We start from the raw sequence: 25,431 nt of genomic DNA on the forward strand, positions 1-25,431 counted from the left end.
GCACAAAACTCAGAAAAGCAAGCTGGTAGATGAACTACTCTGAGAACACACATGCCTGTTATTGTCTTGTAGATCCTCTGAATGTGCTAGATGGGTAGTTGATATGAAATACCAATTTGACTTATTACCTGAAGTGTGACAAGCTGTACTCCATCTAAAACTAAACATTTAGTTTTTTTGTACTTTGGTTTTAGAGTGATAAATTAATTAAATTAAATAATGAAAAAAAAAAATGAAACATAAAATACGCACCTGAAATACACTTTCACTTACAGGAATCTTAACCAAATATTTTGATGAATATTTGGAATATTTTAATTAAAAAAGACAAATGTCATGTGATATGTCAAGCATCAGCTACACATGCATAAAGCACTCTCAGCTTTACACCATTCCCAAAACACATTTACAGTCTTTTCAAAGCCTTATTTTGACTTCTTCATGATACAAGCAACCTGTTTTAGCCTCTAAATCTCTCTCTCTCACACACACACACACAGAATGTTAAATAAACTTGAGAACCAACTCTCCGTACTCTCCACTGTGTGTTAAAATGAACACAATTAGTATTTTGAGAATAGAGTGCATTAGCGCCCACCCCAATTTTCAGCGGCTTTAGGTGAGGGAAATAACTATCAAAACAATCCCATGAAGCATTGCAAACTGCATACTCAAATTAAAAATGATGGAGAAATATACAACTACTCATTTACAAATGTATACAAACTGTATTACAAATTATATATATACAAACATTTAAGTATTTTGAGAGCGTAGTGAGATCGACTAGATTACATAATTCGCAGTGCTTCATGGGAGTGGGCAGCGTCGATTTTTTGGCATGTGTTGCTTTTTTCGACTCTCTGATTGGTGCAATTTTCTGTACAGAATAATGGGTAATATAGGTTTTCACCAGGAATTCTGCTGTTAAGCACAATTGTTTTAAAAAAAATTCTAAAATAATGTGGGCTGACACCTTCAACAGAAGCAAATACTATCGATTAACAACCTCGTAGCTCACAGTAGGTCTGTCTTTAAAGGTTTATAAGTTATTGTTCAAAATCAATTTCCCTATGTAGAAATTAATGGAGTATTTACTTTCGGAACCTGACTGTTGCACACTATAGTCTGAGTGAGTAACATAACATTATAAGGGTAAATAATAATGAGCCAACTATGCAAAATAATTTAAAAAACTCACACTTTGGTTAGGGAACTGAATCCACAGATTAATAGGGTAATATTTCATGCACATTTACAGTTTAGCTCTATCATTCTTACAGCACGAGCACTGGAGCGTCGAGAGCCACTGTAGAGACTGTCCTCATATATAGAGCCCTGATAATAGACAAATATAGACACACAGACAAGAAACAACATTTATATCACACCTCAAGGTCTGACCCATATCTGCTCTGTGCAAGTAAGCATGCAAACTCTCTAGTCTCAGTTCTCCTTTTATGCACAATGCATCAATACAGCTGTCTTTCATCACTTTCAGATGATTTAATTTCATCTGATTTCAGCCAGGCTGGTGAGGGAAAAATAATCTACAACTATTAAAGCTGAAGTGTGTATTTTTTCAATATATTAAAAATGTATTTTTTTCATCCCAGTTACAGAGACCACTATTCATAGAATGAATGGCTTCCCACTGTAACTATGTTGCACTTTTAAAACGTCAACCTCTGGCTCAGCTAATGGTGGAAGTTAGAGAAAGATCACAGCTATGTAGGAACTTTTGTTAAAAGAGTAAATTACTTCATAATTTTCTAATCATAATTCAATTTTTTTTTTTTTTTTTTTTACCAGGAAATAAGCATTGTAGGCATTGAATATGCAATAGTACATTAAATATTCAATAAGTATTTAAGAAGCCTGGTTGGAAAATATATATAAATCACACTTCATCTTTAAGGATGGTATGTCAAAGCAAAAGCTCAAGCAATTAGCTCGGTCCTCAGGCGTTTGTGCTCTGTGTGGGTTTAAGATCTAATAACCCTACATGACCTGCTGTGGATGAGAGAGTGAAAGCATGTGAAATGTGTGTACAGTGGCAGAGCTGCACATATTATTGTACAGGAAGTGCTGTGGGGCAGAGAGTATAATATGAGGAGCAGCACAAACCCGGTGCTTCCTGCTGTGCAGCAAAGGGAGCTAAACAGACAGGAGAGATGAACATTTCAAATCAAAAACAGACCGAAAAGGCAGAGAACAGCTAAACTTGTCTGAAGAAAAAGAAAGCTCCAAATGCTAAAGTACAAGAAAAGAGGGGATTTGAACACTGGACAGAGATTAAGTGAGATGGAAGGAGAGGATGAAGATAACAGACCTGGTAGCCACTGTAGGAAGGGACTTGATGTTTAGAGGAATAACTACTACTGCTGTTGTACAACTCAGATGAATAGTAGGCACTCTAAAATAATGGGAAATAATGTAGATGGAATGAACGATGAACTGATGAAGACAGGAGTCTGAGAGACGACACGAAAAGCTGCAATGCAAGGGCGTCATGCCAGCTAAAGTCAGAAATTGTACTACATCGGCTTTTCACACTTGAAAACATTCACCTAGGATATTTTAAACAAATTATCTTATTTCAGCTTTACACTGTTTATGCAATCCCTGGGTTGGGATTTCTCACTGCTCACACATTTAATTTAGTAATTTAGCATTCTACTCTGAAGCAGCTTGCTGCTAACCTGTGAATCGTTGCTTACCTAAGTGGCTTTAAAGGGTTAGTTGGTTAAAAATTCTGTCATTAATTACTCACCCTCATGTCGTTCCAAATCCGTAAGACCTTCGTTCATCTTCGGAACATAAATGAAGATATTTTTGGTGAAATCTGAGAGCTTTCTGTCCCTCCATTGACAGCAACATCATTGCAAATTTCAAGGCCCAGAAAGGTGGTAAAAACATTGTTAAAATGGTCCATGTGACTACAGTAGTTCAACCTTAATGTTATAAAGCGATGAGAAGATGAACGAAGGTCTTACGGGTTTGGAACGATATGAGGGTGAGTAATTAACGACAGAATTTGAATTTTTGGGTGAACTAACCCTTTAAGATGTTACCCTAAGACAAAGTTTTAGTGTGAAAAGCCTTTTTTGATACAATTCACATGCATAAAACCATTAGAACCACACATTTAGTCATGTTGAACCTACTATTTTTCAAGTTACCCCTGCAGAAAATCTAATGCCTAAGATCTTTAGTTTGTTTTAGCTGGTCTCCCACACGTCCCAAGCTAGTATTCATAAATAAATAAAATAAAAGTCTTCGACAATTATCGGCCAATGCCGATAATTAAAAACAAAAACAAATATAAGCCGATATATTAGTCAACAACTAGGGTTTTCGTAAACAAACGCATTCAATCTCAAACACAGTGGCAATCATCCACTCATGTTAGACATATTTTCATGTTAATAACATAAAAAGTGACAAGGCCAGAGAATCAGGAGGTTAAAGAAATGCAGGATTGAGACCCACCGACTGCAGATCAAGTCTAGAGGAGCGAGACCTTTTGCTCTCGTCACTGAGTTTGGAGCTCTGTGTAAAAATACACAGAATTCAGTCAAACATCACACCAATCTGTAGCACATCACACCACAGTTAGTCACACTTCTGCATCACGATCACTGCGAACGTGTGAACAACAGTCTCCTAGACTTCATTAAAGGTGAATCAACACGCTATTAATCCTCAAACACTATCATTGCACAGTTATTTGGGTCACTAACCCGACTAGACAATGTGCTGAGATCATCATCATAGCCATTGCTCTGTGGGAAAGACAATATGTCATGATTGATATAACATTCTCTCTTTATAGAACACAAATATGATGTGCATAATTGCTGTGAACGTACGGTTTTAGAAGAATGTTTTTTCTTTTTCTTGGACTTCTTATGTGAGTGAGAGGAGGTGGCCTGGGGAAGCTGGGCAAGATGGTGGGAAATGGAAGTAGGATTAAAACGGCAGAAATTGCTGCTCAATACTTCATAGTTGTGCACTGTGACATGCAGGTGAAGTTTTTAGACACTTAGTAACAGACATTTAACTGTCACACACAGTCATATTTGTTAAAACCCATCACACCCCATTTGTAATGTTGATGAAACAATTAAAACATCACAAATGTAGCATCAGGTATTCCAAGTGTTAGCTATACTTAGTTGAATCACACCACAGTGCAAAAACAAAAAGTCTTGTGAACTCAGTTATGTGCTAATCTTACTTTTACAGGAACCCAAAAGTAATGACATAAAACTGGTGCCTGAAACATTTCCCAGCCTGCGATTCTTACCCCGACATAAGCACCCGCCGCATCCAAATCCAACTGCCCAGACAAACAAAACCATCATCAGAATGTAGAACAATTTGGTCTGTTTTATGACCTTTAGACAACACACTCACATGTACATTCACCATACACTCTGACCCACAGTACAGAATGTCTGAAAGGAACAATACAGTTACACTGATACTAACCCGTATGTTGCTCTTGCTCCCCACTGACATCAGTTCTTCATCATCTGACACCTTGGATAAAAAAAAAAGAGATAAAATGAGATGGAGCCCACAGTTAGCACAAGTTTAAAGACATGTGCACATATACAGCTTATCAGTAGTGAGCCCCGAAATGTAAGTCTGCCTTGATGTGTCTATGTAATTGCATTTGAAATAGAATTTCCAGTGTTTTTCAAGTGTTTGAAGAAATGTTTTGCTTGAGAAGTGTGCATGGAAGTTTGAGGAGGACAGACAGTGAAAAGACAGAAATACAAACCGAAGCATTTCTCCGTGAGACACGAGTATATCGCTCACTATCCTCCTGAGAGAAGAGAAGAGAAGAGAAGAGAAGAGAAGAGAAGAGAAGAGAAGAGAAGAGAAGAGAAGAGAAGAGAAGAGAAGAGAAGAGAAGAGAAGAGAAGAGAAGAGAAGAGAAGAGAAGAGAAGAGAAGAGAAGAGAAGAGAAGAGAAGTGAAGTATAATATATGCAAGATGGCAGAAGAGACAGACACACAACACTCAGCAAGCAAGGTGAGCAATGGAAGCATGCAAATCAGTAATAATGGATGCAAGAGCAATCTCTTTTAAAAAACAGACAACTCAAGACAATACAAAACACAACCCACACTATTAATTGTACACAGTTGTTATTGTTTTTTGTACAATAGTGTGAAACACATATACACTCACATTGCCGTTCAAAAGTTTGGGGTAAGTACGATTTTTTTAGTAATTAATTAATTAAAAGTAATTAATACTGTTGATTATCAAGGATGCATTAAGTTGATAAAAAGTGAAAGTAAAGACATTTATAATGTTACAAAAGATTTTTTTTAAATAAATGTTGTTAAAAAAATGTATAATTTCCACAAAAATATGAATACATGTTTTTAACATGGATAATAACAAGAAAAAACTATTTTTTTAGCATCAAATCAGCATATTAGAATAATTTCTGAAGGATCATGTGACACTGAAGACTGGAGTAATGATGCTGAAAATTCAGCTTTGCCATCACAGGAATAAACAATGTTTTAAAATATATTGAAATAGAAAATAGTTTTACTGTTTTTACTGTATTTTCTTAAATAAATGCAGCCTTGGTAAGCATAAAAGACTACTTTCACAACAAACAGTAGTGTACATAAAAGTATCTACAGTGCCATTAAACACAGATTAATATAAAGGCTGATTTCACTTGTTGAAAGTGCAAATCAGCCTTGTAGAGGTATTGACCTAGTGTTATGAGACAAATAACCCTGTGCTGACTCTCTTAATTTTTATAAAACATGAATGCATCCTGTTTCGCAATGGATCCCTATCATGCAAAAATCAAATGCTGATAAAACACAAAATCCCAACAGTGAATGTACCATCCACTGCTCAATGTCCCCCCATTTGTTGTCCAGGTTATCCAGTCCATAGTATTTCTAAAATGAGAAATCCAACAGAAACCAGGAAAGAAAAAGAACTTCAGCTAACAAGAATGACCTGAAAGTAATACATTAGATTAACAAAATATGACAGAAACAGCTAAATAAGCAAGAACAGAAGGAAAGGAATTAAAATATTGGAGTAGATCTACAGCATTAGATGTCCTACCTTCTGCACCTGATAAATCTACATCACAGGAGGCCAGCAAAAGAGGATCAGATGAGCAAAGGAAAGGAAGAAGGCAGATTGGGAAAGAAAGGGGAAAAAGAGAGGCATTGATTATTTGACATGACAGAGAGCGAACCGAGTGGAAGATTGTGTACACAAAGATAATGGAATGGAAAGAGAAAGCTGTTAAATTTTTAGCGATCCATCAGGCAGGTGTCATATTACTTGGCCTAACAGGTGAAAGTGAAAAACACCAGTTTACATACTTGACTCAAATGCATGAAGGTTATGTGGATCAACAAGTAGCAAAATTCAAAGGCATCACAGATGAGATAGAATTATCAGTCAGGAATTTTAAGAATCACACTGCAAGTTAATAAAAGCATCGGAATTATGCCATGCAACTGTTCAGATATCTAAAGATATACATAAGAATTAAAGATGGTCATGTGATTAGGTCTGTGGGGTAACAGGATTCTTTCCACTGATGTTTAAGGTTTCATTCAGTTCACCAGTGACCAAACCAATGAACAGCACTAGACTAGTAAAGCAGTGGTGCGTTTAAAATGACACATTTTCATATTTGTTCTTGGCCATAATTTTTGTACTTTTGTAAGTAACCATAACATCAGCAGAAAAGCTGAAGATTTGGGTTTTAACAACATGGTCTGGTCCCCACAGTAAACTTAAATTGACCTCCTGCTAATGACACAACTAAACATTGTAAATAGTTTTTTAAAAAGCCTAGGCTATTCTTCCATACATTTCTTGATAGAAAAATACATTCTATTTAACAGTTTGTGATAAGAATTTTAATAATATAATCAATCATTTTGAATCTGATTATCTTATTGTCTAATATTCTACTGAACTTCTTTTTACTGTAACTTTTCATTCTCACTTATTGTGAAAAACCTACAGAATCTCACCCAACTGGTTTCCCATTCCCATGTATTTGCTCCAGTTTTGATGAGTGTTTGTTAACATAACATTCCTGTAACAAAATCTCTTCCTTGGAGGTAATCTTTAATTAGAGACTTTACCACAACATCAGTGCTCATTTGTTTCTGCAAAACTCTGCACTCTCATAAAACAAAGAAACTAAGAAACTGTCAGGGTATGATAAGAAAATGTTTAAGATGACCGTGTACTCCATTAGGCACAAAAGAAAACATTTCTCATCTTTCCAATGCTCATCTAGTAAATTCAAGCTCACCTTCCTCAGCACAGGGGTCTGGGGTCGCCCATCGATCACTTCCCTAGCCCCTCTACGCACTAGTCGCTTGCAAGCCGTCCTACTAGTATCAGTGTCCCCGTCTACCTCAAGACTGAGGAAGACAGAGACTTTATATGATCCCAAAGATATAGTCTGTCATATAATCCAAACCCCACAGCCTGTTTGCGCTACAAGTTCATCTTCACAAAGTCCTGATTGAACTCTTCCAGATCTATTTTGTCACAGCATGTTCAATCTTGTGTCATTGTGTTCCTGATTACCATAATGATCACATCCCAGATAGTGAATGGGAACTGAGTCTGTTATCCTGCTGCAGGTACGGCTGAAAGCTCATAATCTACTTTAATACTTGGCTGGAGTTTTAAAGCCACAAAGCGCACACCCTTAACATTCTCACACACCTCCTGATCAGACCGGGTTTAACTCTGAATACTAGCTAATCTTTCAAGTGTGACCTGGGTATGTGTAAAAGCTGTGTTTATCTTCATTACATAAGTTTGTTGCGTCTGAGCTCACAGTGTGAGTTTCTGGTTTTCCATTCACTTCTGACGAACCCTGAGCAACAACAGTTCATTCATATGCAAGCACCTAATCAAATGTCCCTAAATATCTACAATTTGTTTGTATTCGTGCTACTGAACCCATGCCATACATACCTGTGTGTGCAGTTGGCTGTAGCAAACCAGCATGAGCAGTCATATTGCATTAAATTACTAATTACACAGAATCAATTAGGCTATACACCTATTGTAACCAAACCCTTCTTAAAATCCAGCTCCCTTTACAATGAGGAATGTTCAGACAATGTACTATTACAGTTCAAAAAGCTTGACACATCAAATGAGTAACTCAAAAACATCTATAAATTCTGTTTGTAAAGATTTACAGTAACTGTACTGTAACTGGGGTAAAGTACAAAACCTGCAGTAAAGCTGCAGGGTGCTACACCAAAATAAGCATAAAGACAGACCAAGCTTTTTCATGAATGGCAATGCTATTTGAACAAATTCCACAGACAACCTAATCCAAATAAATCAATTGCATGTTATTGTTCATTTTCAATTGCTGTCAATAGACCTTAAAAGGATAGTTAACCCAAAAATGTAAATTCTGTCATCATTTAACTTATGTCAGAAAGATATTTTGAAAAATGTCTTCTTTTTTTTCCATGCAAAAAGTAAATGGGGTCTTAAGCAACACTGAACCCCGTAAAAAAAAAACAATCTATTTAAAAACACCAAACTGCTCATGATATAACTGATATTTCTGAGTATTAGCTGAGGCTGAAGTTCCAATGTAGCAGTTCAAAGGGCCTCTTAGGAGGTCCTGACCCAAGGGGTGATTAACTGACCGTGATCCCTGTTAACCCAGCCAAAACATGTCCTTCAAAGCACAGAGCCCACAATCATGATGAAGATTAAACAAATTGAACATAATCGGCTGACAGCGTTTTACAGAAGCAAGTCAACAAGACCATGAGAAAGATTTAATTTTGAGAATAAAGGCGGCGTTTTCTGCTGGTAGCTCAATAGAAGAAAAAAAAACTTGAAATTTTAAAGGCCTACAGCTCAACACACTCTTGAACGCTGTTGGAAAGGTCTCCTCCTGTGTTTCAACATTGTGTAATGCAGATTATTTGTTTTTGAGATGCTTTCAGTGCTTAAACTGTTCGTATGTGTGATGATTATTACACCAGTCAAAGGGGACATATCCACCGTATGCACAGGAAGGAGTTAATTGAAATTGTTGTTTCTTCACCTCTTTCTGTTGTCTCTCCAGTTCTTTCATTCTGATCTCACGAGCTTCTGCACGGGCTGCTCTCTTAGCTGCCAAACGGGCTTCAGCCTGCAGGGGGCGGGTGGGGGAAAGAAAAAGAGAGAGAGGTAAATTCATTAAACCATGAACATGAGAGCATGAGCAATGTAGTAAATGCAAAAAAACACAAAACAAACACATAAAAGCTTTGCACTAAACTTAAAAAATTAAATTTTTTAATTTTTTTACAGGAGGATCACAGGAAACATAATGTCATATGTGATTACATGAATACGTTTGTGTACCTGACTGTCATAATGTTTCATGTACTGTAACTGTATACTCCTCAGATGGCACATGCTATGAATGTGTTTGTTTACATGAGTACGCATGCGTGTATTTGTGACTTTAGTCAATCACACTTTGAAAGTCCTTTTAAGGAAAAGACTCCTTTTCAGGCATGAGGGGGAGAGAGAGAACATGCACACTTCCTTCCTGTAGATGACGCCACAAAATGTGCAACAACCAGAAAAAAAAAGAAGAAACCTCAACTCCAGTATTACATCACACCCTCACATAGTGATGTCTCTACCTTAACTCCACCTACTCTTCCACACAATCCCATGCTACAAATAATCTTTACACCAGAGCAGTGACTGTAACATTCCCAGTTTTGCACCAGTTCCACAACACATTCCTGAAAAAGCAGCAAAATATGTATGATTTAAAGAATAGGGGTTAAAATAGTGAAATTTCTACTTGAAGGGATGCATGCAAAGCTTTAAAATGATTTCCTGTGTTTGTTTGCCGATGGAGAAAACCATAATGACGTGTTCCCGAGTAAATGTCAGATCATATCTTAATGTCTCAGACTGAGGCCTTCCGTCCTTAACGGAGTCGAGCAACTTTCCAAGGAAGCAGCTGTTTCTCACCACAAAGGTCTTGCATCCCTTTGCCAACAACGATGAAAAAAAATATGGATCCAAAATAAATATTTCCACAGTTTCAACCATAGTTATAGTACTAGTAGTTCTAACAGAAAATGATGGCTCTAATTTTGTTTTTAAGGACAAGCAAACTGGAATTGTAACCGTTCACATCCTCAATGATATTTTACAAAACCATTTGACTTAATTCAATTACGATGCTGTGCAGCGGTCAAACAACATCAGAATTAAATGTCCAAAATTTTAAAAACATCTCTCTTTTAGATTTAAAATCACTACTTTGTAAACAGGAAATGTGTGACCATGTCTTGTTAGTCAGTATGGTTGTAATGAAGGCAGATAATTATGTAGATAAACTGCTAGGGAGAAGTTACCAAAGCAAACCCCAGCACTTAAGCAGCTGTCTAAACATGTTTATAACTTTTCATTTTCCACGAGCACAACAATACACCCATGCACACAAGCTTTAAAATAACAGCATTACCAGCCAACATGGCTTGGACTCTGCTGAAAATGTTGAATAATATTTCACTTGAAAAAAAAAAAAAAAAAAGACTAATAGTGTCTTCTGAAAACATGCAGGAATAAATGCACTCTATGACTGTGGGACTAACAGGGTAACCAAAACTATGCCTTTTTTGACCATAGCAGGAAGTTAGAGGGCTGAGTCATTCACAGTTGAGCCTGATCACACCCTTCCTGCAGTATTAACAGAACTAACTGCTGATCGCACAAACACCCATCACTGCTGCTCGGTCCTGATGTGGACATCATGTGCATGTACAATGATTTGCATCAACAGGAAATAATAATACATTTTACTTAACAAAATCTATTCACTCTATGCATAAAATTGTGCATATGCACCTAAAAGGAGCAGGATAGAGGCAGCCACCTTAAAGAAAGCATGCACTATTCTTCCTCTCTGAACTAATCACTTTTTTTGATAACCCATATTCATATTAAGGCCTACCTTCTTGCAGTTATCAAAGTAGACCATTATATCTGTCACGGTGAGCATATGATAGCCTGGGTCATCCGCATTTCCCCCCATCATGATAATTCACACACTCTTATCACAGAAGAGAAAAACAAAGTGGCCTATTTCACACACCTCTCTCCTCTCACTTTCTCCTCAACAGCTATTTTTAATGACCCAAATGGAGCAGGCTCTATCAATAAACCCAAAATGCTCTAATTTAATGAACGTTCTGTGATGTGGCTGTTCTCAACGGGAATGAAGAGCTAGTTCCACAGCTGCCTGGTAGAGACCTTTTTTTGGAATAAAACACATTGTTTAATTGTTCATCAAGTTTACGTTGTGCCTGCATCAATGTTAATATACTAAGTAGTTACTACATCATGACAATTTTTTTTTTGTTTGTGTGGCGCTAGCTGATATGCCTACATCTTGGATGTAAACTACTATACAACACAATAATAAAATTCTCTGACATTTCCAGGTCCCATGATGACCATTGGAATCCTACATGCATGTGAGTGTACAAGATACCATTCATTTCTTTATTCTTTTTTTTACTGAGGGAAAAACTACTGTTCATACTGACCTTTTTTTCCCCCTAAATAGCAAATATGAGCACCCATGGAACATCTTAGGGTTCAATAAACTCTAAGATGGAATTTTGTAAGATAATGACATATTTGTCTCAAATGATTGTGGACAGCTTTACTAAAACCCTTTATTTGGTGCCTTTTAAGGTAGACTGCAGAACAAGTCCTGGGAGTTCAATGAATGCCAGAGTCCAGAGCACTTATCTATTGACATAAATACCACAGAAGGAGATGCCAAGTTCACCAGATCTCTCTCTCCCACGGCCTCTTGTACCAGCATGCCAGGCTGAGCGGGTACATGCTAATCAGCTGGACTGCTAATAGACCAGCTGTAATGGAAAATGAAGGGAACAAACAGAAGATATGCAACACAAATAACTGTAAGTCCACAACTGCTCCTTCTTCACTGTTTTTGGACAGTACTCTGGAAGCAAAACTTACTATAGTGTAAAAAATTAGGCATTATTAACTCCAAAACTATGACTTATATAAACCAAAAGAGACTCTGGCCAGTTTCATTCATTTTAATGTGGAAAGCTCAATATTCAAAATGTGAATCATTTTGCCATCTGTGTAAACTGGATTAACTGTCTTCAGTATGAGACATAAACAGTCTTTCTCACTTCAGTACTAACGTAAGAGCCAGAGACTGGAACATATGAGATCACTGGAGACGTCTGCCACATTTCTGGTCTGCCCATATTAACACCTACATAAATTGTGCCAGCCAGCCATGTCAAACATAAACCATACAATGTCGGATCTGTGTGTGGTGGGTCCATATTTTAGCAGTCCCTAGGATCTGTGACAGGTTTTAATATCAAAAGTGAGCTTGAGCAAAAAGAAACTGACCATGTAGGGCTAAAAGAGTTTAGGAACATGAATTTGGGTCATTCCGAGCATGGAGAAAATTATGGCAAAAAGGGAGGGAAAGAAAAAGAAGGAAAAGAGATGATAAAATTAAGTGACCATTACTTAGTGGTAATACATCATTTCTAATTTAAACTTCAGACAATGGAAAAGTAAATTTTCTATGTTTAAGGGATAGTTCTAAATATAAAGATATTATCACACAACGCTAACTTGCTAAATGCTACCATGCTAACATATTATAAACATTAATATCATGATTTTGCTTTGAAATCATGTGTATTGTTTAAAGCGCTTTACAAATAAAATTGACTTGACTTGAAAATGCTGTCATCTTTTACTCATCTCTTTTCGTTTTGGCTTGTTTGACTTTCGGTCTACTGTGAAAATGCAAAAGAAGATCATTTTAAAAAGGTCTTCTTGTTTTGGACCCCAAATGACTTTCATTATATGGACAACTGTTGAAACATTCATCAAAATATTATCTACTGCTTTCTGCAGAAGAAATTCAGACAGGTTTGGAATGACATGAAAGTGAGTAAATGATACATTTTCTTTAGGTATTTAACTATCCCTTTAAATACTTTGCTGTTCCAAATTAATCTGCAGAGGGAACTATAAGTAAGCCATTCATATTGACTTCCCAAAAAGTCCAAACACTGTAGCTCTGCGGTGCTATCAAAACATTAGTATTTTGTTTGAGCAGTTCGACATGTCCTGTTCTGTCATGACGTTTGCATCATTCAGGCAAACCCTTTCAACACATTTCATCCTTAAACCCTGAGAAACCTGAGGCAGCCAGGGTGATGTTTTGATGCCAGAGTGCCCATCTCAGATGACTGCACAGAAAAGCAGCTCTTCACAGAAGAGAAGACCTAGAGTACTTGACCAACGCTTGCTTCACTGACAACACAAGTTACTCAAGAGTAAGCGCAAACCTGTGAGAGAAACTCTAGCCTGTTGAAATGTAGGAATAAGAAGAGAGTAGCATGCTGGTGAAAGAGTGTCTCATCTACTGGTCTCTGGTTTCTAATGGCATTCATTACTCCCTGTTCTAATACCTAAGAAAATGACTCGCAGGTGAGCTAGGTTTACAATGCAGTAGAGCTGATAGCACTCTAGATTTGTCCAGAAGAGATTAAAGCAACACTAAGGAACCTTTCATCTTCGGTTGCCCTACAGGTTGGAAGCGGAATTGTCCATTACCGCTGTCATAAATAATTTTGCGGCCCGCAGCCTACCGTCACACGCACGCTCGCTGTTTATCCAGCACCGGCTTTGAATGAATGATGTCCACAGACAAGGTAGAGTATGTTGCATGATTTCATGAAAGCATGATGTATTACGACATCAGAAACGAAGAAAAACTAAATAATGACTGTTGTAACGCTTGACATAAAGCAAGTAAAATTTGTAGTTTTCTTATGTCTCATTCGAACTACAGAAACGCGACCAGGTTTGGCAAACTTGCATAGCGTGGTTATATCAGATATAGGGCTGCAAAGCAAATGCAGAAGTACCTTTCACCCTGTTACGACTTGATGAACCACTGAAACCATTTCGGAAACATTATTTTAAGGTAAAAAATGTTACTTAGTGTTGTTTTAAGAGTACGAGTCAGAGACCAGAGCTCATTCAACAGACTGGTGAAGGTGGTGAAGCACTTTGAATTTATGGAAATTTTATTTGTTTATGTGACATCCTAAAATTTGCATACAATTATTCAGATGGAAACCCAGATATTTAAACCCTAGTAATTGTAATATGTCTGTGGACTCCTTTCTCAATGTTTAATGATCATACTTTAGCATTATATTGGGCGCATGTAACAACACTTGTTAGAATCTCTGAGATGAAGAGGTCAGCTGGAGTCAGGTCAGAGTGAGGGAAAACAGAAGACAAATTGTTTCTTCAGAATGAGCAGTGTCTTTGCAACATAACATAATGTTTGACACATCAAGCTGTTTTACACCTACATTTGTCAAATAAACAAACAACTTGCACCAAATGGCCAATCCGATACCAGAGCAAGAGTTTGTCCGAATTCCTTTCCCTTTAGCAAATGGTCTTATCAGACCAAAATCCACAACATGACCTTGTACACCAAGTTAATAAATCATGAAACAGGAACCATTTTCTCTCTCTCTGCATTTCACATTTTTGAACAGAAATGTAACTTAAGGGAATACAAGTTTAACACTTTTTTAAAAAGGGAGAAAAAACAATAAAACAAGACTTCACAGATAAGACGTATATGTGTAGGATTACCATGTACCTCAAATCCAACAAAAACAATATTTTAAAGATAAGTCATTGTTGGTTATTCTGAGGATTATAACAGAAAGCATCATTGTATGGTGCTAGGTCACTGAAAACCCTCTTTGATCTTGCTATAAACTGTTGAACTACTAAAATTAGGAGCACCTTATATTGTGTTTACATTTACTCATTTAGACACTTATCTAAATCAACTAACACTAAACAATACTTATGTCTAAATGTAAGATGTATGCATTTTAATTGTATGTAATGTGATGCATATTTGTCAGTCATACATAAATGAAACAAGAATGCGATTTTTGTAATAGTACTTTTAAACAGTATACACAATAACCAGGTTATATATTTATCATTAATAAATCAAACACCATACATTTTATCTATCTGAATCTTACTTGTTCCACAGCTAGCCATATTTAACCATGTTCATGCTTTTTAATTGATTAAATTGAACTATTTTTACAATTTACATATTTATGCTGATTTTCATTTGAAAATATGATTTAAATAAAATGGATAATAAAACCTAATAATAAACTATGCCATTATTAATTTTTTTAATGTACAAATGAGGAACATCGCAACCAATTTGTCGCAAGAGGAAATAATATTCATAGTATATTATACTATACTATTATAATAATATTCATATTCAACAATGCTAGCTTTACAACACTAAATTCAAGTAAAAAAAGAAAGATAAGTAAACAAGCTAGAGGTGAAATACAGAAAAGAAGAGAAAGAGACCTTTAAATAAGTAAATAGGAGTTATGCCTAAGAAGCAGTTATCGCAGCAACCATGCTTATACACACACATCCTGACCAATCAGCATAAAGAACACTAGAAATATGGACTCTGCATTAATACTTTAAATGGGATGCATCCCAACAGCAGAGAATAAACAGGAAAGCAATTGTGATAACAATCTTCAGGGGCCCATCAGTGACGTCAGGAAAAAGGAAGAAAACCCTTTCTGAATCCATGTCCTTATATGGAGAGGTTCCATTCTTGGTGAAAGATATCAGCATGCGAAAAAGGTTTCTGACTTAAGTGTGCTGACATTATTTGAGAGTTTTCTACACAATGTCTTGCTGTATAAACAGTTCTGCAACAAGGCTCTTGAAGAAAACTGAAAGGAATAATGCATTGTTGAATACAATCCAGTGCAAGTTTAACCTTGGGGGCACTCAGAGCTTATCCTGAGGGAGGCAGAAAAAAATGTTATGATTGTCATTGACTAGTGATAAGCAGGTGATAATGCGTCAATGCGCTACTGTGCTTGATATTATTCATAAACCCATATTTGTGTGTGGGCACACAAATTATATTATGATGTCAGGACTCTTCTTCTGAATGCAGATATACAAAACTGCTCCTGACAATGAGTTTAGATTAACAAACAGCTCTCATCCCACAATCCAAAGTCTGAGCCCAGATTAATGATCTAAACACCCTCCAGAGCACAAAGCCTGGCATCCTAATTTGCTTGTAACCATCTCAGATGCATTCTGGCACTGTCACAGTGTCATCCAATGACTGAGCTTGCTAGTAGCTTCCAGTGGAGAAGTTTAACACAATCATTTTTGAAATGTTGAGACTGTTAGCAATGAGAAATGTTAAGTACAAGCTAGTTTACACTATCAAATATTTGGGGTCGGTACGATTTTTAAATGTTTTTGAAAGAAGTCCTCTATGCTCACCAAGGCTGCATTTATGTGATTAGAAATACAGTAAAAACAGTAATATTGTGAAATAATTTTACAATTTAAAATAACTGTTTTCTATTGTGATATATTTTAAAATGTAATTTATACCTATGATGGCAAAGCTGAATTTTCAGCATCAATACTCATATGATCCTTCAGAAATCATTCATTTGACAGAAATCTATAACATTATGTTTTAATGCGCATTTGATCATTTTAATGCATCCTTGCTGTATACTATATATATATATATCTCATTTTTTCAAACACTTTTGAATGTGTGTGTGTGTGCGTGCATGTGCGTGTGTGTGTGTGTGTGTGTGTGTTTTAAACAATAAGATGGAGAGCTTGGCCTACTTTGAACTATCCATGTGCTAATCTCACTAAAACTATTCTCACACAATTAGTTAAGAGCTCAGTTGTTTAAAACCAATCCAATCATTCTCTTATAACAAAACTATTGAACACATTTTTAACAGACTTGCCAACATGCGTCTGTCTCAATAGCCGATTTCCAGCTGTAAGCCTCTTTTACATAGTAGGGATCAGTCCTGCCAGCATCTCAACTTCCTATTGTAAGTTAATTGCTCTAAAGACTGGAAATCAACTTTCATCTTACTTGAAATAACACTGGTAGTGACAGTGACAAATGAGCTTTTGACAAACCATTGTCCTGCACACATCTGATTAATCATACAGACTGACATGGTACAGTTACGCCATAAATCACATAATAAATCAGTCAGCACGCAAAATGGTTTACAAGCAGAGAGCATTTCTGAGTTTCTGAGTTTTCTGGCTTAAATAATAATTGGCTTAATAAAAGCACAGGCTGCTCCCCTGACTGTAGAAATGTGAAATGTTAATACAATTCGAAATAACTGTTTTCTATGTTTAAAAAATGTAATTTAATTCAGCTGAATTTTCAGCACTATTACTCCAGTCTTCAGATCAGTGTCACAAAATCCTTCAGAAATCACTCTAATACGCTGATTTGCTGCTCAGGTCACATTTCTTATTATTGTCAATGTTGATAACAGTTGTGCAACTTGTGCTGCTTAATATTTTTGTAAAAAAAAAAAAAAAAAAAAAAAAAAAAACCTTGATACCTTTTTCCAGGATTCTTTGATGAATAGAAAGTTCAAAATAAAAGCATTTACTTAAAATAAGTATTTTATAATATTATTATAAATGTCTTTACTGTCATTTTGGTCAATTCAATGCATCCTTGAAGTTGGTCTGCATTTAAATTGAAATACCTCATCTAATAAATGAGGAGTGTTGTTGTAAGAAACTTTTTTCAGTATGTGCCAAAACTTTGCGAAATGTGGTCATGAACCAAATACATACAGCTGAAAACAATCTATTTATGTCATGCGTTTGTCTTACCAGATTCCACAATTTTAATCTGTATAACTAGAAGGACAAACAAAATACTGAATCAAAGTGTTGAGTAGCAATTGTTGAAATTGTTTTACAGGAAATCCTTCACTGACTCATGTTTTACTGAGGCCATTTCTCACTCTTACCAGCTATAAGAGAGCAGCAGAAAAGCACGGCCATTAAGGATTACTAATGCAGATGTTATCAGCATGTGTTTCCATAGCATCCATCATCAGATGCCCCTGTTCCCTATTCTGCTCATTGTAATGGCCCCCCAGAACTTCATGTCTGGTCTTGAGGCTGCACTAACAGCTGCCCTGAGGGCCTTCTATTTTTAAAGCTCTTGTTAGAGAATCAACGATCACATGAGGGCCAACATACCAGCCTGTCAGAGAGCAGCAAGTGTGGGACGGCAGCCTATATCAGCAACAAATGCAGGTACCAGGTGAATAAATGTGGGACATGCATGGAACACAGGAAGTAAATACTGAAATAGGCCCTCAAAAGAAGATAAAGTGGTTCCGAAAGAAATATATAAACATTAAAAAAGTCTTAGGAAAATTTAAATAACTAGCTTATTTGTAAAGGCATTCAAAAACCCTTGAAAACGTGCCAAGCAGCAAGTAAAAAAAAAAAAAAAAAAAAAAGGTTACACCACAGTATCTTCGTCAAACTGAAACTAAACCTCCATGAGACCTTACGTGACCTCGCTGTTTAAATTTGCAAAAGCACTGTTGCAAAGCCAAATGGGAGAATACTAAAAAATTAATTTCCATTTCAAGAGAAACAGGTTTGATCAGAAAAAAAAAACTTTAGCGGTCATGCTGAAATTATACAAATGTGGGACTGAAAGATGCTTCCTGATTCGATGTTTCACAACATTGGCGTGTTTAACCTGAATCTCTCTTTATCCACATGATCACTTGTTACTAGAGATCAACTCAATGTGCTACAGAAAACAAAATGCACTCTTACAAATGGGCAATTGTCAAGTTAGGCTACTTTTAAACATTTCAAACAGGTCCTTCCTTCCAACAGCAGTCAGACTCTTTAACTGCAATAACAACATCATATAGCACTTTTTGTGTATTTTCTTACCTCAATAAATACCACTCAATGGATCAATAAAGTCTATCAAAGTTTTACACATCCTCTGACACTTGTTTATTTATTAAAAATTTTAGCTTATTGATAATGCATAAACACCAATAAGTGTTTCATACTGTAACTCAGACTTCCCCTAAAACCAGAAGGTCATGATCAATGGCAATAATAAATGTATCTAAACAGATGCATATTACACACAAATATAACATGCTTCTCTGACTGTATTTCTCACTCTAAACTGAGAGTACAGTGCATGCTGACAGTAGAGTGAGAAGGCCTCTATATCCTGCCTACTACTAAGCATGATGTCTCAAGCAGAAACACACTTACTAATAATAGAATGCAACATTAGCTACAAATGATATGTATAACTGTCTATTACACTCTTTACTTGTCACTATGGGTGTGCAAGGAAGGAACATCATGTCAGTCGAAGATCTGACTGGCCAAAATTATTTCCTAAGCACTCAAATCAAGGTTCTCTCCACCATGACCCAAACACCTGTTCCAGCACATCAAACTCAGCTTATGTTGCACACTGCTAGCACTTTCAAACACATTACTGCTATGATGCAGAAAAAGAACACCTTTGACCAAAACAGCTCAGGAACTTGTAGATAGGCGAAAGCAACTAAAAACACTAGGAGGAAGCAGACATAAGGAAATGATCTACAACTTGTACATAAGAATAAAATATGAACAATGCAGGGCCACGTGAGGGCAAAAGCATGGACTTTACCTTAGTTAGGCTTCTGTTATGTTAATTGGATACTTGTGAAACTGTGTAATGCTCTTTGGTTTAATAAATAAACTGACTCAGGATGTAGAACCATGTGATTTTTCGTATTTTCCACGGGAGTTTAACCCTGTAATTCTGCAAATGAGACCATTACATTAGTTTATCCCTTATAGTACAATTTACCTCTTTTGCGATTACGTTGAGGGCATCTTCCTCGGCAGTCAACCCATTTTTGCTGGTGGTTCTTTTACGTCCTGGCCCTTGAGACCCCATTGGTAACCTTTAATAAATCTTTCCGAGAAACACACGCTCCTTTACGCGTGAGAACCGATCCTTTGGAGAGTTATTCCTTCAGCAGAGGCATAAGAAAAAGAAAACACGTTTCCAACTCTAACCAAAAAAACAGCGAGGCTACGTCGTGTCGTTCGCGACGCGGTTCATTGTGTTACATCCGTCTTTTTGCACTCTTCCTAGTGCTGTACTGAGAAAGACTGAAGAGTCACCGGTGCTGAGAGCGCAAACGCCTTTTCATGACACACGTGTCGCCTCTGAGGAGCTGCCAAAATGGCTGTAAATGATCTAGACTAGAGTTTGTTTGCTTAGAGAGTTGGGCTCTTTAACAGTGTGATTGTCAGTATAACCGCTGGCGCTGGGTTAAAAGTTTTCTTTTAGTTCATTGTTGCGCGGATGGACTGTGAGCGTCTTTTGGGGGAGTTTTAGGGCTCGCACTCGCAGACCCTCTTCGCTATTTTTAATCATGGGAGTCTGCTGCTAAAAACAGAAACCTTATCTTGCACTTCTTAAAGTCATACCCATGTGCTTACGCGCCTTTCGCAATAATAAACTGCTGGATTTCATTCTGAAGTGAAAAAAAGCACTGCTGGGTGGGCAGTGCTATTATAATTGCTATAGCAAAATATATTGCTATAGTTTAACTAGCCTCAGCCTGACCAAGTGTCCGGTTTAGGTGGTCTCAAGCACATCACCAATCAGTTAAAAAAAACACAAACTACACCAAAGACCAGAAAAGTTTCCCTTTTCCCTAGCAGAATTGTAGCCAGAATTATAACCTGGCCATGATACAAACAATTTCTAAGCAAAACAGCTCGTTGTCTAAACTGAGTCACCAAATTTATAGTTGGCCTAATTTTTTATCTTTATCATTATTTTTTATCTTTATCATATAGGTATTTTATTTGTATGGCTCTAACACTAATAGACGTCTATGTCTATAGCTCCAGTTGCTGGTGCATGTTGACATCTAGTGGTAAAAAGCATAATGCGATTCTAGTTTATTGTTTTTGTTTAGATTTTTTACGATTCATATGCCGCTTTTAAGAAGAAATGCATCCAGTTAATAATCACTTTTGTTAAACTTTTTTTGCTGTAGATTTTTGTTTTTGGAAAGCCTCTAGCCTGCCAACACTAATTAATTAGTAGCCTAAATTACTTTCAGGTAATTTATCTCAGGTGATTGTGGTTTTAAAAGAAGCTCACAAAGCTGTTGTTTTAGTTGATGCTCTGAGACCTGTGGGTGAGAAACATGGGTATGTTCTTTTGTTGCTGCAGTTTATATTTGTTTGTTTCTTTTGTTGCTGCAGTTTATATTTGTTTGTTTCTTTTGTTGCTGCAGTTGATTGATTGTTTGATTTTTCTCTTCTCTTTCAGCTGCAAAGACAGTGTTGATCGTGTATGCGCACCAGAGTGCTGGATCTTTCAATGCGGCTGTTAAAGATGCTGCTGTAGATGTGCTGAAGAAACAGGGCTGCAATGTTCTTGTTTCTGACCTGTATGAAATGAAATTCGAGGCCACAGCAACCAAGGAGGATATTACTGGTGTGGAGGCAGTGTTATATTTGTTTAGAAAATATTAAACTTAACTTGTCTTTTGCCCTTTATTGGAGTGCAATGGCTGTTTTGCACAATTTTCTGTTTCAGGAGCAGTGAAGAACCCAGAACATTTCTGCTATGGAGAGGAGACCATGCTGGCCTGGCAGGAGGGACGACTAGCTTCTGATATTGTAGAGGAGCACAAGAAACTAAAAGAAGCAGATATTGTTATTTTTCAGGTGAAGCTTCTATATATCAGAAACCGGATTTCGTTTAATTTATTTTTGTTGCTTTTGGGTGCTTGTAGTTCTTTAGTTTGTTCTTTCTTTTGCAGTTTCCCATGTACTGGTTCTCGGTTCCTGCCATCATGAAAGGCTGGATGGATCGGGTTCTTACCCTTGGTTTTGCATACACCTCAGAAAAGCGCTACAGTGCGGGCATCTTCAGGGTAAGGCCTTCAAATCACAAACTAATCTTTCATTGCATGCGTTAATCAGAAAAGGTTAAATGTTGGTTATTTAATGAGATGTGAGCAGATTATTAATAGGTGAGTGGATTCCCTTTCAAGGTGGTAACTCAACATTACGTCGTCTATGATGTATATGAGGAGGGGAGGAGTTCCCATATACGTCATAGATAACGTAATGTCTCGTTCCCGCCTCTCAGGGAACCGAGGTTACGATAGTAAACGGAGACGTTCCCTTTCAAGGCGGTAACTCAACATTACGTTGTCTATGACGTGTATATGGGAACTCCTCCCCTCATATAAGTCATAGACGACGTAATGTCTCGTTCCCGCCTCTCAGGGAACCGAGGTTACGATAGTAACTGGAGATGTTTTTTTAACTTGTGTCAGGAAAAGAAAGCCATGTTATCATTCACCACTGGTTCCCATGAGACCATGTTCAGCTCCAATGGGATCAATGGAGATATGAATGTTACTCTGTGGCCAGTTCAGGTAAGAAGCTTCATCCCTTATTCTTTTACCTCAACCAGGCTTAATTTTGCACTATTTGATTTCGCACGTCATATTAACCTGGGACTGCTGTGCTAATGTTTTCTTTCGTAGAATGGTGTCCTCAATTACTGTGGCTTCCAGGTCCTCGCACCACAGGTCTTCTGGGCACCCACACATCTCTCTGCTGAGGCTCGTGACAGCCTGTTGAAAGGCTGGCGTACTCGTCTTCAAGGTCTTTTAAGCGAAGCGCCTCTCTCCTTCCCACCCGTGGACAGTTTTGATAAGGTGAAAGGCTTTCAGCTGAAGCCTGAAGTTCATGAAAAGCAGGCTGATTCCCCCTTCGGTCTCACTGTGGGTCACCACCTGGAGAAACCTCTGCCACCGCACAGTCAGATGAAAGCTGGGGTGTGAGATATGAGCAACACTGTCCCCATGTGGCCATGTTCCTGTCTAACTATCATGAAGCATAATTTTTTTTTTTTGATGTGAATAAACTGTTCATGTGAATTTGAGTATTGTAATTCATTTTAAGCCATGTGGAACCCACAACTCCTAGCTTATTTCCTAAAGTTAATATCAGATTGGGAAATTTAGAGACCAAAACAGTGGTTGATCTGTGCTCCCTAGTCAAGTATTTCCTGACTTTTGTTTTGCTGCTTTAGTGGTCTTGTAACAGTTTACCCAGAAAACATGGAATCTGAGAGCTTGACAGTGAAAGTCTGCATTTAATGGCAGTTACACAGGCAGGTCAATCCTCTCCTACAGGGACTAGCTCTTATGAGCTTTACAAATAAAAGGTAAAATCTTTAACAAAGAGGAAGAGCAGACATGACCACTTTTCCCTGCATAGTCATGCAGTCTCATAAGTGTATTGCCTAATGCGACGCATGTAATGCCTTGTTTTTGCCATTAGTCACCCTTAGCTGGCTTTATCCGAACAATTATATGGTCCAAATATAAGCGTGTTTAAATAAGAACAAGCAGCACCTTAATATGGCACATTTATTTGGTGCGCATAAATTGGATTCATTTACTCTCTAAAAGATGTCTTATGTGCACAGCTTCCCCATTTCCTATGGAAATTTATTGGAGACATGTCCTTTTCTGCATCAAAGTGCTTTGCAGATGTCTGCCGATAAAGCTTTGAAATGCATTTGGATTCTTATGTAATCTTAAACAGATCCTAAGTTGTAATCAAATGTAATCTAGAAACCGGTACAATCCCAGAAAATTTGGAATATATTACTCTTTAAGAGTGTGAGCCCTTCTTCTGCTTTCTGTGTGAATGAACCAATAAGTTCAAGTTACTTTATTTGTACCCGAAGGTAGATTTTGTTTGCAGTAGAGTCCTCATACACACATATGGAAAACAAAGGAGCACGTATCACGCATTATTCAAAAAGTAAAAGTTCTTACTGGTCCAGAGTAAATGAATACATACATAAAAGCAAAGTAAACACCTGTGCAAAATATAGCTATGACTTATTCCTCAATGTAATGGCTGCAGGGACAAAACTGTTTTTGTGTATTTTTGTTCAACACATAAACCTACGCCCAGAGGGTAGAAGCTGAAACTCTGTGTGCAATGGATGGGAACTGTCGTTTAAGATTAAACCAGTTATGCGCTGTAACTGTTTTGTGTACAAGTGAAAATTGTAATCTCTTTTAACCAAGTTAAATGTTGGATGAGAAATAGAGTTTGAGGTAATCAGATCAATGATGTGACACCAATGTAGCATTTTGCCATTTTAATTCATTACATTGCTGTTTCACATATTATTGATGCATATACTGTCTGTGCAGATCATTTCCAAGCGTTCTCTCTAGTAACCACTCAGACCTGCATAGTGATTTGAGTATACTTGCCTATAAACGTCCATGTTTAATAATTTTCACAAAACTAAATGAAAATGTTTAAGAGATCGTAAATTTAGTTGTAGCCTATACATGTTCTCATATCCATATATTTTGTTCTGATGTCACAAGTAGGCTAATAATCTCAAGGTTTACTAACACTATTCTTTTGTAGCATATTGGTAGGCTAGTGTAGGCTACTAAAATAAACATTGTCACGTGTGTACCTTACTTCTTCTCACCGCTGATTCCTGATTGTTTAGAGGACATTTAGTCCGAGTCGTCTCCTTTCGTTTCAAAGAATAGTACAACGGCGAGCGCGTCAAATGCCTCGTCCGCGCGCGCTTAACACTCCTCTCTGGAACAAAGTCATACAAACCCATCATTTCACCATCAAATGGAAGTTTTATCAGAAAACTATAGAAACAAATCACTGGAAACTAGCGAGATCGCAAAACGAATATGATAAAAGCGACCTTGCTGACATTTTTATTGTTTACTTAAAGATTTATAACCACGCATCAATGTTTTACCACAGGTTTAGGCCTACAATAAAAAGTGACATATTGATCATAATGAATTAACCTGTGTCAAGATTGGACATTAGTCACACACAAATAAAGTGATTTACCGTTATTTCACAAAAGAAAGAGGACACACACCGATAGCACACGCACCTCCCGGAGACATCTGTGTGACGTCGTCATTTTAATGCTGTCACACACACACACACACAAAAACGAGGGTCCTAGAAATGCGGTCCTAGAACTGCGGTCCTGAAATTGCGGCCTCCGGGATTGCAGACAGATAATATTGGAATGAACTGGATCTCATTTTGAAAAAAAAAAAAAAAAAAAAAAAAAACAGAAAAGGTTTTTTTTTTTTTTTTTTTCGAGCAGAAAATTTTAGTCATAATTAACCTGGCCATGATACAAAAATATCTAAGCAAAACAGCTCGTTTTCTAAACTTTTTTTTATCTTTATCATAGGTATTTTATTTGTATGGCTCTAACCTTAAGCCCCTTTCACACAGCGCATTGAACGTTTCGGTTACTAACGTAACCTCTGTTCTCTCTAG

The 25,431-nt window shown here is 37.1% G+C and overlaps 2 protein-coding genes across 34 annotated transcripts in view; one reads left to right on the forward strand and one right to left on the reverse strand.

Moving 5' to 3' along the window:
• Positions 1 to 20,590, reverse strand: part of lrrfip1a (leucine rich repeat (in FLII) interacting protein 1a) — a 36,272-nt gene extending 15,682 nt beyond the window's left edge. For 7 of the 33 annotated variants that reach the window (XM_079881497.1, XM_079881502.1, XM_079881496.1 and 4 more), the window contains exons 1-12: positions 19,895 to 20,478; positions 9,110 to 9,196; positions 6,115 to 6,132; positions 5,886 to 5,942; positions 4,790 to 4,834; positions 4,495 to 4,545; positions 4,310 to 4,342; positions 3,873 to 3,941; positions 3,744 to 3,785; positions 3,493 to 3,552; positions 2,333 to 2,416; positions 1,282 to 1,338 (exon numbers count right to left, since the gene is read on the reverse strand). In XM_079881497.1, the coding sequence (XP_079737623.1) occupies positions 1,282 to 1,338; positions 2,333 to 2,416; positions 3,493 to 3,552; positions 3,744 to 3,785; positions 3,873 to 3,941; positions 4,310 to 4,342; positions 4,495 to 4,545; positions 4,790 to 4,834; positions 5,886 to 5,942; positions 6,115 to 6,132; positions 9,110 to 9,196; positions 19,895 to 19,984 (693 nt within the window). In that variant the 5' untranslated portion in view covers positions 19,985 to 20,478. Of the gene's footprint in view, positions 1 to 1,281; positions 1,339 to 2,127; positions 2,158 to 2,332; positions 2,417 to 3,492; positions 3,553 to 3,743; positions 3,786 to 3,872; positions 3,942 to 4,309; positions 4,343 to 4,494; positions 4,546 to 4,789; positions 4,835 to 5,885; positions 5,943 to 6,114; positions 6,133 to 9,109; positions 9,197 to 19,894 lie in introns of all 33 variants that reach the window. The other 26 variants (XM_079881499.1, XM_079881493.1, XM_079881491.1 and 23 more) reach the window with 12 other exon arrangements.
• Positions 20,591 to 21,180: 590 nt separating this feature from the next.
• Positions 21,181 to 23,010, forward strand: LOC307164547 (ribosyldihydronicotinamide dehydrogenase [quinone]-like). The gene is made up of 6 exons (XM_079881516.1): positions 21,181 to 21,258; positions 21,380 to 21,547; positions 21,650 to 21,780; positions 21,876 to 21,989; positions 22,398 to 22,499; positions 22,611 to 23,010. Exons 1-6 carry the CDS (start codon positions 21,255 to 21,257, stop codon positions 22,908 to 22,910), a joined length of 819 nt encoding a protein of 272 aa, XP_079737642.1. The 5' UTR covers positions 21,181 to 21,254; the 3' UTR covers positions 22,911 to 23,010.
• The last annotated feature ends 2,421 nt before the right edge of the window (positions 23,011 to 25,431 follow it).

This window comes from Squalius cephalus (assembly GCF_949319135.1).
Source record: "Squalius cephalus genome assembly, chromosome: 9".
Taxonomy (NCBI): domain Eukaryota; kingdom Metazoa; phylum Chordata; class Actinopteri; order Cypriniformes; family Leuciscidae; genus Squalius; species Squalius cephalus.

Excerpts from the sequence above, each read along its gene's own strand:
- LOC307164547 (XM_079881516.1), top strand. Across the intron at positions 21,548-21,649 it reads AACCAAGGAGGATATTACTG|GAGCAGTGAAGAACCCAGAA; the intron begins GTGTGGAGGCAG and ends TTTCTGTTTCAG. Across the intron at positions 21,990-22,397 it reads ACAGTGCGGGCATCTTCAGG|GAAAAGAAAGCCATGTTATC; the intron begins GTAAGGCCTTCA and ends AACTTGTGTCAG.